The following is a 15943-nucleotide window of genomic DNA, read 5'->3' as shown; positions in this document are numbered from 1 at the left end:
TAGGGGAGCTCCAAATTAACCAAACAGGCATCTAAACGGAAGACCATTTAAGACACTTCTGACGTATTTGGAAAAATTCGGTCGCTGGGTGCCCCTGAAGTGCGTCCCAACAACGAAAATACCCTCTCATTTTATGAAAATAAACATTTGTTACCATATCTCTCGCAGTTGGTTCCAACACCCTTATCTTTTTCCCATAAAGGCCCAAGTTCCAGGGACCGCGGAGCCTTCTACTGGGGTTGAGTGGGATCTAGCCCCACCAATAAATTCACCAAGATTTTTTTTTGGCACATTTTACGAAAGTACTTGTGATCTTTATGTTAAAGGCAAACACAATTTTCCTTGCTCTCAACGTACGTTTTTGTGTAGAAAACTAACTGGATAGTGATAAAAATAGGACAAAATTAATCTCAGAATTGGTAGAAGTAAACGGTTTTTTCTGGTGTTTTTAGATTCTCTAATTTTCAAGCATGCCCCTTGTCCCTTAAAGATAAATTCTCGCCTTCAACTCCGCAGTCCCTACGTTCTGCCAGCAAGGAAGCTGTTGTAAAGAGGTTTGACTCTAAACAACTTTGAAAACACCGGCTGTTAAAAGATAAATTCCTAAAGATAAATTCTCGCCTTCAACTCCGCAGTCCCTGCGTTCTGCCACCAAGGAAGCTGTTGTAAAGAGGTTTGACTCGAAACAACTTTGAAAACACCGGCTGTTGAACACCCTGCGTTTTGAGCTTCTAGTGAAGTGACATGGGCTGAAGTTTCAGCTGACAACACATCAACCCAGTTTTAAGAGCAAGCAAAAAGTGGTCAATAGCAGGAGCCAATAGTCATCCATTTCTAACACCTGTAAAGCTAGCAAAGTGGACTTCAACACTCCACTGCACTCTGTTGTGTATGCCTCCTATACAAACATTGGATGATCACTTCAGCCGCCTCGACGCACCTTGGAATTCCCTTTTAATCTTTCTTTTTCCCCCTTCACTGAGACGGATTGACGATAGAGAAACTTGCGCGTTAACCTGTTTTCTAGGCTCCCTTGCCGCTATCTCTGCATCGGAAACAGGGCCCCATTTCTCGTATCCTCTCTCCATCTCATGGTACAAAGTGAGCTTCGTTTGGGTCCCGGTAGAAATACATGCCTTGTGTTTTCCCAACACGTTTGTAACGTTATAAGAGCTGCACTCAACTTTCACAGCCGAGCCTTCGCTTAACTACACACAACCTTCTCAAGAGACGTTTGAAAAACGCCTTTTATCGTCTCTTACCCTTGTTCCTTGTTTGAAAGGCACTTTTCGAGATGTACTGTTTAATCCCATCACATAAACTTGATCACTACCTACGGTAAGCCACCGAGGGAATGACGAACTCTGATACATTTTCTGATGAGATGTGTTCATGTATTCAACAAGCTTTCCTTCGCTTCTCAATACTACACTTTTACCCGGTCTATGTATTACCTTCTCTGGGGCTGAAAATCTTCTTCTTGGAGAAGAACTGCATGAGTTCGACGCATTTTTATTCGCCTGAGAAAAGTCTGCACTTAACCTGCTTCTTACTCTTGATGGTTTAAAAACAGGTCTTCTCCTTTCCGGAGACGAGGTTGTAGAACACTGGCCCCTATTTTCTCCCAGGTCGCCTTGCGAACGCCGCGTCACAGGTGACACATATGAGACACTTGTCTGACGGTTCCCACAGCCTGAAACTGAGGTCGTTGATTGGTGGAACTTCCCATGGGACACTGAGGCTAACGAAATGCCCATAGTTTTCATTTGCTCTCTGCAAGCAAGAAGTTTCTGACGCGTGGAAGCTTCTTTCAGTTCTAGTTCTTTTGAAATTCGTGCCGAATCTTTTATCTGCCAAAGTTCAAAGACACTGACGTTTGAATTGGATACAGAATAAGGAAGACGACGAACAACATCAAGGACGTACTTCCACTAAATGCCTAGCAACTAAATTGCCTGTCCAAACATGAGCGCAGTCATCCAGAAAAAAAAAAGGGCAGGGCATTTATCAACAATGAGGTTTGACTTCGCTCCCGTCAGAATGGTTATAAGTCGAAAAATAAGTTGCACAGGTTTTTAAAATGTGTTCGTTAGCTTATCGTAAAAACAAAATGTGAGAGAAAGCAAAGACAAAACATATTCTAAAGAATAACAGTCATTGAGAGTTAGTCCTTGATGACTTCTAAATATTCGGTCTGAGCGAAGAAAAAGCCATATGACCACTACCCATTCCAAGTGATGCACACTACAATCACTACATTGTGATGCTACAATCCAGGACAAAAGTCCCTGGTATAGTACTGCAATATTCATTTTTTTTTCTGTCATTTCTCTGTTCCCTCTTAAAACAGTGCATCCTTATCGAATTTTCTTACAGTTCTCCCTCCCCCCACCCTATACAAAGTTGAAACTCGGAAAAAAATCTGGATGCACGCGTCCAACATTGTTTGTGGGGTGAGGGGATGGGTTGGGCCTGTGTGAATTAGAAAACGCCCCAGAAACGCAAAAGTGTCCGAAGACTTTTGTCCACGATTGTAGCTGGGTAATTGCGACTCTTCTCTAGCTTGCGCCACAGACGAAACTAAAATACGAGTCAGCCCCGAATTACTTGTTCTGGGCCCCCAAATATGTACCAGGATTTGAGTAAGCGCCATGATTGGCCTATTAAAAATAGCCATCGTTCGACAGGCCAATCAGGTTAAAGGCAAGTTCGAAACGCATTTCCGATAATTCGTCGAGTCCTTTGGGGGCACAGAACAAGGATCTCGGCGCTGCTTCTCAGACGTTACTAGCCGCGGTTAGATTGCGTCTGTCACGCAAATTACGTTTTTCGCATTTGGCACCCGGTTTGAATTTTCTCATACCACGCAACATTTTCCTTGATAAAAGACTGTTACTACGCTTTTCATAAACACACGAATTCTGAAGTTCAAAAGCCAACTGAGGTTTGCGTTTTTCGCTGCCGTCATTATCTTAGCGGACCTCTTAAGAAACGGAAGTTTAGTGCAACGGGTTCAAAAGGTCATGGTCTGTGATTGTGATTGGTGGATTTCGATCCGTTTTGGGTGTTTCTGTGTTTCAAGGTCGAGGTTCGTTGCTTGTGATCGTAATTATGATTGACAGCAGCGAAAAACGTAATCGTGAAGGCGGCTTTTGAACCTCAGAGTTCGCGTGTTTTTGAAATGCGCAGTAACTCATTTCCCGGAAGTTTTCTCGCAAATGAAACTCCTTTTCAATGAGAGTAGCTATCACGCGAGAAATCAGATTAATTTCTGATTTACCGGTATCTGCGATCGAAAAAAATTGAATATGACGCCATTTAACCAACCTGGCTAGAAGGAGCGGCACAACAGGAAGGTTCCTCGTCTTTAGTTCCTGTCTCCTGTTTGTAAATGCAAACAAGAGACTGCTGCTCTTGATCCATGCCCTTCGAATCTGCCAACTTCTTCATTACTTGGGAGAGCTGTTCTATAACATCCCGCTAAATAGAGACGGAAAAAAAGAAAGCTTAATCTTAAAACAGTTATCTGTATGACAAGAATTATTGGCTTACCTACTGTTAGGCAACTTTCTTCACACAAAATTGTGTTTGAAAATCATACCGAATGTAATCCTAAAACGAACAACCATAGGCATACATTGGTACGGATCATCAAAGATCGATGGCCAAGGGATATGAAAAAAACTAAAGCATTACGATCTTCTTAATGTTAAACTTAGTGACAAGAAAAATTCATCACAGTTATTAACACTGACTTTAGCATTAAAATTGACATTACCATCAAACTTAAAATGAGAGTTTTTTTTTTTTGAGAGCATTAGTGTTATAATTTCCATTGGCGCTAACGTTGGCTCCAACATTAAAATCGACATTAGCATAACGATTGGTATTGACCGTAGCAACAACATTGTTATCGCCAATAGGCCATTTTACAGTTTTGGATGAAGGCGAGGCTGGAGTTGACCTTGTTTTGATACAAACCTTCCTGCTTTATTATGTAAATCAAGTTATTCTTATGATAACTAGTATTTTTCAAGGACAATTCCATAACAAAGCAAAGGAGGTTTGTATCAAAACAAGGTCACCGTCAGCCTCACATTCACTCAAAGGCTAGGGTAATAAGTCCACAACTGTAAAATGGTCTATTGCATTAACATCAGTTGCCATAGACATTAGCATCAACATCGGAAAACAATAACATCAACATTATCACCAATGATAATAACGATTCTCCGAACCTGTCTTTTTTGAAGTTGCATCTCGACTATTTTCTCATTCTCCAATTCTTCTGGAACCACACCCTGCTTTACAATCATAATAAGGCGCGCTCGCTGCTCAATTAATCTGGACTCAATCATCTTGCTTTTGTTCCTGTAGAGAAAAAACATTTTCACCAAGTTTGTTGGACGAGTAACCACGGAAAATCTCTATTTTGGTTGGTCTCTTTACGACCTTTCTGGAAGAGGGGGGTTACAAACGCTACCTATTGTGATTTATGACAAAAGAGTTCTTTGATGGCTGGGTTCAGTCTCGGGTTAAGGTCTCGTCGAGTAAGCTTTCCAGCACCGTGAGTGAAGAAAACAACTGTATGAAAACTGGACAATGTCACGCCAACATTTAAGAACGATGGCGCTGCATAGTCTAGTCAATTAGGGAGCAATTTTGATGGGGAACCAGAGAAACACCTTAATCCCCCCCCCACCTCCCACCCCTCATCTAGAAAGCTAGTAAAGAGACCAAACAAAATAGACCATTGAGAGAAGGCTCTCCGTACACGCATAACGGCAACTGATTAGATCTTACAGACCCTACAGGCACCAGCAGCGTTTTCTAGACAGTCTGGGTTTCATAGGATGTACAGTACCGACACTGCTCTAATCAAGTTAGTTGACGAGCTTTTGTTCGGCCTAGATAATAATCATGTATGCGGCATGGTCCTGGTTGATTATCGAAAGGCTTTCGACATGGTGGACCATAAGCTATTGTTGCGCAAGTTGGAACTGTACGGTATAGCCAACCGGGAGCTTGCCTGGTGTCACTCTTATTTGTTGGATAGGAAGCAAGTGGTCCGTGTAAATGGGAGTGAGTCAAGCGAAGCTTTGATGTTGCATGGAGTCCCTCAGGGGAGTATTTTAGGTCCTTCATTCTTCATTTTGTTTATCAACGATCTGCCCTTGTATACAAGTGCTCAGTTGGACCTTTACGCAGACGATACGACTGCGACTGCTTTTGCGGATGTGAAAAACTTAGCCACCTTAAGTTCATCACTAAATAAGTCTGTCTCTGAAATTCAATTATGGGCTTCAGCGAATAAGCTCCCATTAAATGAAGACAAGACTTAAGTACTCACGATCACTGGGAAAAGATGTGTGGCTAACATAAATGGAAGTGACAGAGATGTTTTCGTAAACGGAAAACAGCTCAGTAATGTGGATTGTGCTACCTTATTAGGCGTAGAAATTGACAGCAAATTGTCATTTGATGAACATATTGAGAAAGTATGTAAAAAGTTGGCCTCTAGAATCGCAATACTGCGTAAGATTCGAGCCTGTCTACCTCTTAAACAGCGACTTCAGTTTTATAATAGCATTATTCGCCCTGTTATGTCTTACGCTAACGTTGTTTGGGCAAATTGCGATAAAGAGTCGGTTTATAGGGTCTTAAGATTGCAAAAACGTGCGGCACGCGTTATTTCTTATGCCGATGGCATGACACCATCAGTTGCTTTGTTTAACAAGCTAGGTTGGATTGGATTCCGTTTTATGAGCAACATAAGATAGATAAATGCATAATAATGTATAAGCGAATTAATGGGTATTTGCCGAATTATCTAAATGAACACTTAATTTTGAATAACAAGCGGCACTCCCGCAACACTAGATATTCAAGCATTAATGCTGTTTGTCCTAGATATAGAAGAGAAACAGAGGGAGGACGCTCTTTCGCTGTTTCGGCAACAAGACTGTGGAATAGTACACCAATTGAAATTAGGAAACTAGATTCTGTAGCATGTTTTAAAAAGAACATGTTTGCCAAGATTTTTAAGGAACAACAATGTTTGCATCATTTTATCATTTAATAATTTTTTATTTTTATAAATTCGAATCCTGTTTTATTTTAATTGCTTATATATTTTAGCTTACTATATTTATTAGATTGTAAATAGTTGTGTATTTTATGAGGGCCACAAGTTTATTAGCCTTTGGCTATTAAGTGCTACCCTCTTTAAATAAAGGCTTTATTATTATTATATTATTATTATTATTATTATTATTATTATTATTATTATTATTATTATTATTATTATTATTATTATTATTATTCGTTCGCCATCCGCTGCTGTTTATTGTTTCTTCGTGCTTACTGAAACCATAAGCGTTTAGATCTAACACACTAGTCATTTTAGCTACTTACAAAAGAGTCTCTCTTTGTAGTTCGAGCCTGGAAATTACAAGCGATTTCTCAACAGGTTGAATTCTCTCTCCCTTTGAGCAAATGTCTTCGTGACGTTTTCTTTCTTCAAAAGTTGTTCCTTCATTAGTCTGCGTCGAGGCCTCTTTCTTCCCAGTCTCACTCGGCTGACGTGGTACTGCGGGGTTCTCTGGGGAGGGCCTGTCTTCAATGGGCGTGGTTTCTTCGTGGTCATTGTTGAGTGACGTTGTACTGGTTTGAGAAATACTGCAAGACAAGTGAGTTACAGTTGACAGTTAGTGCGAGCAGAATGATTTAGCGACAGTTTACGATGAGGTTGCAAAGGGAACTGGGTCTGTAATGCATCGAATTGCACCGTGGGACTGTTTTTAGGGAGGAACTTTGAACCAGTTTCCTGCGCAAACTCGAAGTAGTCAATAGGGAGCTTAACTAGCAACGTTTTTTAGGGACGCACGCAACCGGAAGTGAGCTTTTTCCTCTTTTTAAATTTGTATGGCTGTGACTTTACTCTTATAGAGACTATTTGTCCAAACATTTGTTAAAATGTCGGCTAAAGAGTGCAAAAAGGTCCACTTCCGGTTGACGTGCATTGCTGAGAAATGTAGCTTCTTAAACTCCCTAAGAAAAGAAACGGCAGCTGCCCAAAAACAGTCCCATAATGCAATTCGACAAAACAATGGGGAGCTTAAGCAAAGGCGTTTTTGAGCGACACACGTCAACCGGAAGTGAGGCCTTTTCTTTTATAATACGACTTGACGCTACGAAATATGTATGGCTTAGCGTCTTTACTCTCACAGAGACGATTTGTCAGAACATTGGGGCTATTCCACTGCCCATGAATGAAAAAGGTTCACTTCCGGTTGACGTGCGTCGCTAATAAACGTCTTTGCTAAAGCTTCCTAATGACCCAGTTTCACGCGCAATAACAGAATGGTTACAAACTACTTACAGAAGAGTCTCCCTTTGAAGTTCCAGCTTGGAAATTGTAGGCGAATTCTCAACAGGTTGAATCCTTTCTCCTTCCGTGCTGATGTTTCCATCGCTTTTCCTTTCTTCAAAAGTTGTTTCTTCATTGGTCTGGGTCGAGGCCTCTTCCTTGAGAGTCTCACTGGGCTGAAGTGGTACCGAGGGGTGTTCTGGAGGGGGACTGTCTTCAGTGGGCGTGGTTTCTTTCTGGTCGTTGTTGAGTGGAATTGTACTGTTTTCAGTAACACTGCAAGATATTTAACATCAGTGAGTCACAGTTGACGGTCATTGAGAGTAGATGATTTAGCAACAGAACGGGAACGTCAGTTGACGAGAGAAAGCGCGCGTTTGGGCACTGTGGTCGCGTAGTCTTTGCTAAATCTGCCCAGTAACTTCATTCGGCAAGTTGTACTTTTGTTCTGATTTTGTTGCTATAGCGTGAGGCTTTATTTCTGACTCAACATGTTATGAAAAAACCTTCCTTGCAAATTAGAAGACAGACGGACAATTACAACGCCACGTAACTAAACAAACCATCGACGATACAAAATTCACTGCCTTTAGTAATGACTCTTGCATTGGTTGTTGACGATGACGGCGCTGACAACGAGGACGGCAGAATAGCAATAGGTTTAGGCTATTTCCACGCTATATCGGATAACTTTTGCACCGGCACGAAATCTATACCGGATAAAGCACTGTTCGCACATAAGAACGATGATTTCGGCGCGATTTCTGCAACGGAGAGAAGCTGCGCCGCGCCACATACTTTGGTGCAGTGTAAAAAGGTTATCGGACCCTAGCAGAAGTGAAAAAGCAGGAGCGAGGAGTGTAATCCACTGAAACGGAAGCAAATATTCAGGAGTGAGGACCAACTGCTGCGGCACGACGTTCGATGTGTGTCAACGACTTGTTCCAGTTCTGTGCCGGTGCTGGTCATACTATATTTATGATCCCTACTGTCACCAACAGCCCTGCACAAGACCAGACTTATCCGAACGAACTCAGTTAACCTGATTGGACATTATGCCATAAGCTCAAAGCGTTGGAAAATGGGTTAGGAAGAAGGTTTACTTAATGAATTACAGAGAAAGTCGGATTTTTCACTTTGTCTACCAAACACTAACGAAAATGCTGGTAGAGCGGGAAGCCGAGCTGCCTACAATTGTGGGGACTTGGAGAAACCTCTTTATAAATAAATAAATAAATAGAGGTAGCACATTCACTTTAGTGGTTCTTGGAATTTGGAACTGTTTGTTTTTGATGAGAGGGGAAAACCGGAGTACCCGGAGAAAAACCTCTCGGAGCAAAGGAGAGAACCAACAACAAAGTCAACCCACATATGGCGTCGACGCCGGGATTTGATCACAGGCCACATTGGTGGGAGGCGAGTGCTCTCACCACTGTGCCACCCTTGCTCCCCAAATATATCATATTTAAGGCTAAATTAATGTTCTGAGTCAAAGATTCGCCTGTAATATAAGACTCGTGTGAATCGAAATGCTCACTGTCACTTTTCGGTCTTTGGCGTCTAATCGCACCTGCCCGACTGATGACTGGTCCATCATTGAATGTTGTGTTTGATAAATAAAAGACACGGAAAAATCAAGGATAAAAAAAAGGAAAACAAGAACGCTGTTAAAAAAGCGGTAACTCTGGCTTACTTGGAAATTGCATAAGAAATGAGGAGGCGATTAATTCTACACGAAACAGGATTTCCTCGCTTTTTTTTCACTTCCTATTTTATTGACGTTAGGGTATTTTTCAGGATATTTCCTTTTTATATCGTATTCGACGATGATTGAGTACGCGTGTATAAATACACCAAAAACAATTCCAGAGAAATATTATTACATCATTGCCAGAGACCAAAAACGCGATGAACATGGCGCGTCATTTCAATCATCGCCAAAAATAAACCGCAAGACTCATTGGCATAAAATAAAAGTTTACAACACCCGACCAGTTTATAGCCTCACCATCGAAACTTTCACTGAAGTATTCACTTGCTCCAAAGCATTCAACGCTTTCAAACGATAGAATTCGTGGACAGACCCTTTCCGGAAAAGCTCGACATCTTTCGCATCAATCTTTCCTAAGCTCTCTTCACAAAATAAAGTATGACGCTGTGACACCAGATGACACGTCGCGATTCTTATCCCTATTCAGTTTCCACGGTCTCCGCTAGGAACGCCAGGGACCACAAGCTCCCCTTTTGGCGCGCAGACACAAAAAAATGAAACGTTTGCATTTTCAGAGTCTCGCTGCTAAAGCAAGCGAGACTAAAAAGGACGAACTTGAACTCGACGTGCGTATCCGTCATTACCACTCAGCAAAGAACACCAACGACGTCAACCACAGAAACACGGCTTACAGTTCGAAATACACAGAAAACAACCTGTGAAGTTACCAGTGGAAACGTATTTTGAACAAAAATTAAAGCACAAGAGAGACCAAGTTTCCAAAACATCTGTCCTACAATGGCCGACTTTTGTGCTGCGGTATCAATCTTGTTATTCAGGGTAAGTTTCAGCCTGGAATCAGGCTCCCAAGTGAAGAGACTGAAAAGGCAAAAAACATAGTTAAACAACAAAATCGGCGAGTGAATTCAAGCCGATATTTTGGCTCTCGCCATTTTTTTTTGTTTTTGTTTTTGTTTTTCGCCTTCTTTCCCCCACTGCGAAGCCTGGTCGCAGGCTAGGTTATATTGTGCATTTGTGAGACACCCCACTGCCTTGCAGCCCAAATAATATGAAGTAAAATAAGAGAAAACGGCTGAAAAACAGTAAGAAGAATCGGTAATCAGAATTTTAAATATTAGAGGGCTTAGGTAACGAAGACGGCAGCGACAGCATCAACTTTTCACGTGCATCACGCTTTTTATACATTTCTTTGTACATTCTTTGTACATTTCCGTCGTTGCACTACCACGACATGAAGTTGCCTAACCCCATGTTTCCTGGATTACCTAAACACAAGACAACGATTTTCTTTTTCCTTCCTTTAAACTAAGATACAGTGTTTGAGAATTCAACTCCAAATTCACCAATATTTGACAAACTGAACGACATTGAATAATAGCTATGAATAGCGTGAATTCCTTTTTTAGGAGACGTTTCTGCCACCGTCTTCGTCGTCGCCGTTGCTTAAGCTATCTAATGTCGGTACAAAGTGAACACACGAACCTGTGTAATGATGCGTCACCTGAAGATACATGAGCCGGCGAAAGCTGGGCATGGCAATAACAATCGTTTTCCCATTCACTGACCAGCGGCGATGCGGTGTCACTTCCACTTCCAGTGCGTAAGCCACTGTCCCTCTCGTCCCCAGACTCCATCCCGTCTTCCTCCAAATTCAAAGCGCGGGCTCTGGACTCTATAAACATTTGACGCATATGAAGAAGGGCGGTACGAAATTTGTTGGATGTGTTGACCCCTGAGACAAGAAAAACTGCATGTTAAAGGAGCTTTGCTACTATTTCTGAATATTGAAAAATTAGCCGAAAATTAGTAAAGCCTGTTTTTTCTAAACCATGTTTATCTCCCCTGTAATGAACCATCCGGGTGTAAAAAAGTCACTTTTACAGCTTGCCATTCGTGCAAGTTGTGGCTAACATGTACTAGCCCAAAAGTCCTTTCGAGTAGAACGAAAAGCAACACTGATTACAGTTCTTCTGTAATTTGAATTCCCAAAAAACCTTCCCTTGTCCTTCGGGTAAGTTAAGAACAGAATTCACTAGCCTGACAGCAAAATCTACTAGCCCCGGGTTATCGCACAGTACTTTCTTTGCAAGATGACCATCTTCGACGTTTATTGTTTACAATAAGTTATTTCAGAGAAGCAAATAACAGTCGGTCACCAAACAATGTCCGGTCCGATGTCCGACAACTTTTCTGCTCGTTTTTGCGACGAAAACACTAAGCTGGTCGGACATATGTCCTTTCAAAAAGGAAAAATCCTTTGCAGGCTTGTGTTTGATGCTGTTTAATATATTTATCGAACTAATATTTTGATCTTTTTTTAAGATTCCTTGCAAAGTTACGACCCAAAATACCGCGCTAGACTTTCTTTCCTCCTTTTGCTCATCACTGCTTTCTTAAAAGTTAAGTAACTAGTAATTTGCATACAATAGTTTTTTACCTTTCTGTAAGACATTACATATGGTTCTTTAAATTTATTGTAATTTTCTGTACAGTCGTTACTTTATATTCTATTTGTAAATTAGGGCGGAAGATCCTTACTGGAAGACTAAATAGAGTCTATTGTGTTGTAGAGGCGAAAGTGAAACAATCCAACCGAAAAATTAAAAAGGGCGAACATTCCACTAACACAGCAGTCACACCATAAAACAAACAGCGCGACTAACAACCATCTAACAACCACAAAACTAAAAGGGCACTAGTTATAAACATAAGATTCAAAGAAAAAAGGAGAGCGCCGGCCACTAACGTTGTTATCAAACAAGGAGGCGTTTGTCACTTACGTAAAGATCGTAACAATCAAACCATAAAACCAAGAACGCGCTTGTCACTTGCACAACAATAAACTAGAAAACCAAGAAAGCGCTCGTGATTTGCGCAACAATCAAACCATAAAACCAAGAACACAATTGTCACTTGCGCCACAATCAAACCATAAAACCAAGAACGCGCTTGTGACTTACGCCACAATCAAACCATAAAAACAAGAATGCGCTTGTGACTTGCATCACAATCAAACAAAAAAACCAAGAACGCGCTTGTGACTTACGCCACAATCAAACAATAAAACCAAGAATGGGCTTGTGACTTGCACCACAATCAAACCATAAAACCAAGAACGCGCTTGTGACTTAAGCCACAATCAAACCATAAAAACCAGAACGCGCTTGTGAATTGCGCCACAATCAAACCATAAAACCAAGAACGCACTTGTGACTTGCACCACAATCAAACCATAAAACCAAGGAACGCGCTTGTCAAATGCGCAACAATCAAACCATAAAACCAAGAACGCGCTTGTGACTTACGCAACAATCAAACCATAAAAATCAGAACGCGCTTGTGACTTGCGCCACAATCAAACCATAGCTTATTACTTGCACAAAAATCAAACCATACAAAACCAAGAAAGTACTTGTGACTTGCACCACAATCAAACCATAAAACCAAGAACGCGCTGGTGACTTTCGCCACAATCAAACCATAAAACCAAGAACTCACTTGTCACTTGCACCACAATCAAACCATAAAACCAAGAACGCACTTGTGACTTGCACCACAATCAAACCATAAAACCAAGAACGCACTTGTGACTTGCACCACAATCAAACTATAAAAACCAAGGAAGGCGCTTGTCAAATGCGCAACAATCAAACCATAAAACCAAGAACTCACTTTTCAGTTCTGCGACAATCAAACCATGAAACCAAGAACTCACTTGTGACTTGCGCCACTATCAAACCATAAAACCAAGGAACGCGCTTGTCAAATGCACAACAATCAAACCATAAAACCAAGAACGCGCTCGTGATTTGCGCAACAATCAAACCATAAAACCAAGAACTCAATTGTCACTTGCGCCACAATCAAACCATAAAACCAGGAACGCGCTGGTGACTTACGCCACAATCAAACCATAAAACCAAGAATGCGCTTGTGACTTGCATCACAATCAAACAATAAAACCAAGAACGCACTTGTGACTTGCACCACAATCAAACCATAAAACCAAGAACGCGCTTGTCACTTGCGCCACAATCAAACCATAAAAACAAGAACGCGTCTGTGACTTACGCCACAATCAAACCATAAAACCAAGAACTCACTTGTCACTTGCGCCACAATCAAACCATAAAACCAAGAACGCGTTTGTGACTTACGCCACAATCAAACCATAAAACCAAGAACTCACTTGTCACTTGCGCCACAATCAAACCATAAAACCAAGAACGCACTTGTCACTTGCGCCACAATCAAACCATAAAACCAAGAACGTACTTGTGACTTGCACCACAATCAAACCATAAAACCAAGAACTCACTTGTCACTTGCGCCACAATCAAACCATAAAACCAAGAACGCACTTGTCACTTGCGCCACAATCAAACCATAAAACCAAGAACGTACTTGTGACTTGCACCACAATCAAACCATAAAACCAAGGAACGCGCTTGTCAAATGCGCAACAATCAAACCGTAAAACCAAGAACTCACTTGTCACTTCTGCCACAATCAAACCATAAAACCAAGAACTCACTTGTGACTTGCGCCACTATCAAACTATAAAACCAAGGAACGCGCTTGTCAAATGCGCAACAATCAAACCATAAAACCAAGAACGCGCTTATGACTTGCGCAACAATCACACCATAAAAAGAAGATCGCGCTTGCGACTTGCGCGACAATCAAACCATATAAAACTAAGAACGCGATTGTGACTTGAGAAACATTCAAATCAAAAAACCAAGAACACACTGGTAACTTGTAACCTGTTTCGTTTGGCATTTGCCCAATGAACCAATTCGTGTACATTTCCATAAAACCAAGAACGCACTTATGACTTGAGTAGCAATCAAACCATAACACCAAGAACGCGCTTGTAACTTGCGTAACAATGAAACCGTAAATCCAAGAACACGCTTGTGACTTGAGAAACAAGCAAACCAAAAAATAAAGAACACACTGGTAACTTGTTCAAAAATGAAACCATAAAACCAAGAACGCGCTTATAACTTAAGTAATAATCAAACCATAATACCAAAAATGTGCTTATCACCTGCGCGACAATCAAAAACAACCAAGAACGCGATTGTCAATTGCGCAACAATCAAAACATAAAAACAAGAAAACGCTTGTGACATGCGCATTAATCGAACTATAAAACCAGGAACGCGCCTGTGACTTGCGCAACAATCGAACCATAAAACCAACAACGCGCTTGTCACTTGAACAAAAATCAAGCTATAAAACAAAAGCGCGCTTTTGACTAGCCTAAAAATCCAACTGCAAAACAAGAAGCACACTGGTCATTTGTGTAACAATCAAATCACAAACAAAAAGTGCGCTTATCACTTCCGTAACAATTAAACTACACAACACGCTCGTAAATTGCGCAAAAGTCAATCTACAAAACAAAGGGTACACTTGTCACGTAGGTAACAATCAACCGCCAAACAAGAGTGCACTTGTCTGCTTGGCAACAATCAAACCACAAAACCAACGGTGTTATTACCTCTTGCGCTTTAATCAATCGCAACCACAAAAAAAAATTGCAGCAGTCAAGGGCGTGCTAACAAAAATGAGAGTATGAAGATGATACAATATCGGCAATATTAAAAAAAAAAAAAAAAGAATGCACGCGACATTAAAGAAAAAGATGAAACTTGACATTCAGACCAGTCAGAAAGAGGAGGAAATCACGCTTGACCAGTCTATGCAGTAAGATAAATTCAAAGTTTTGAAATGCCGTACACACTCTGTCTCAAGAACAGAAAGATCATACGGCCCCAGTCCACATGGCAAGACGTCTGTTTATAAACCACATTAAAAGTCTGAGAGGGGGATTTCAAAATGAGTGAAATCTTGAGGATATATTTCTCAAGAATTTTCATTATAACTGGTTATGCTGGAAGACACTCTAATTAGGGGTTAGATTAGTAGTGTTTATAAATACAGTCGAACCTCCTTGTGCTACCACCTCTCGTAAGCGATCGACCGCCAATCCAAAACGCCAAAATTTTTCCAGTGAAACCTCTACTAAACGACCACCTCCTGTAAGCGACCGCGACCACTTTTTGTGCCTGACGATTAATGCTATTCCATTGTATTTAACCTCTTGCAAGGGACCACTTGACGCATTCTCTGATCTCTATTTTCGCTGTGTAATATGAATTGGATTTGTTTATTGCAAATGATGTCAAGAAGAAAAAAAAAACACGGTACTGTATACATAGAGGTTATTCCGTAAGTATAATTTACCATGTGCGACAGGATCATTAATTCTTCCGGCCAGAAATGAACGCACCACGTTAATACACTGTTGTTCATGTCCTAAGTCACCCCCTAACGGTATTGAGACCTGCTGAGGTGCCTGTAAGGTTTAAAAAAACGACTAGGTCAAATCGCAGTCCCAAGACCCTAATTAGCTCACATGACCACAGAATACCCAGTATTAAAATTATGAGGAGTTACTCAGTGGTTACGTCGAGCTACAGGAATCCTAAGCGGTGTAGGTTAACATTGATTGGTTTCTATATTTCTAAGAGTAATCGGCGTCAAATTTCTTATATATGGTAGTATCAATGCTTTACAAAACACATTGGTGACGAGAATGGAGCATGATCAAACAATTTGAATCTAATTTACACTTAAGAAATTCTCCCCAATACTTCTAAAGGAAACTTATGGGGACAACAAATGAGAATCTGAATTTTGATGTTACGGTTTTAACCCTTTCACTGCCAGAGTGTTTGATAGAGTTTTGAGAGGTAACTCTAACTTTTGAGTCTGCAGACGAAATCCTATGATGTGACCATTCAAATGAAAGCTCTCTGCCTGTACTTTCA

At 41.0% G+C, this 15943-nt stretch overlaps 1 protein-coding gene across 1 annotated transcript in view; it reads right to left on the bottom strand.

The window, feature by feature from the left end:
* Window positions 1-613: 613 nt before the first annotated feature.
* LOC140941463 (uncharacterized) overlaps window positions 614-15943 on the bottom strand; it is a 28116-nt gene continuing 12786 nt past the window's right edge. The window contains exons 7-13 of the mRNA XM_073390459.1: window positions 15357-15468; window positions 10584-10833; window positions 7382-7645; window positions 6415-6678; window positions 4239-4371; window positions 3328-3480; window positions 614-1850 (exon numbers count right to left, since the gene is read on the bottom strand). Of these exons, the coding sequence (XP_073246560.1) occupies window positions 1224-1850; window positions 3328-3480; window positions 4239-4371; window positions 6415-6678; window positions 7382-7645; window positions 10584-10833; window positions 15357-15468 (1803 nt within the window). The 3' untranslated portion in view covers window positions 614-1223. The remainder of the gene's footprint in view (window positions 1851-3327; window positions 3481-4238; window positions 4372-6414; window positions 6679-7381; window positions 7646-10583; window positions 10834-15356; window positions 15469-15943) is intronic.

Source organism: Porites lutea, chromosome 6 (genome assembly GCF_958299795.1).
Source record: "Porites lutea chromosome 6, jaPorLute2.1, whole genome shotgun sequence".
NCBI lineage: Eukaryota > Metazoa > Cnidaria > Anthozoa > Scleractinia > Poritidae > Porites > Porites lutea.
Note: the sequence above shows the minus strand (reverse complement) of the source record. Positions and strands in the feature narration are given on the sequence as shown.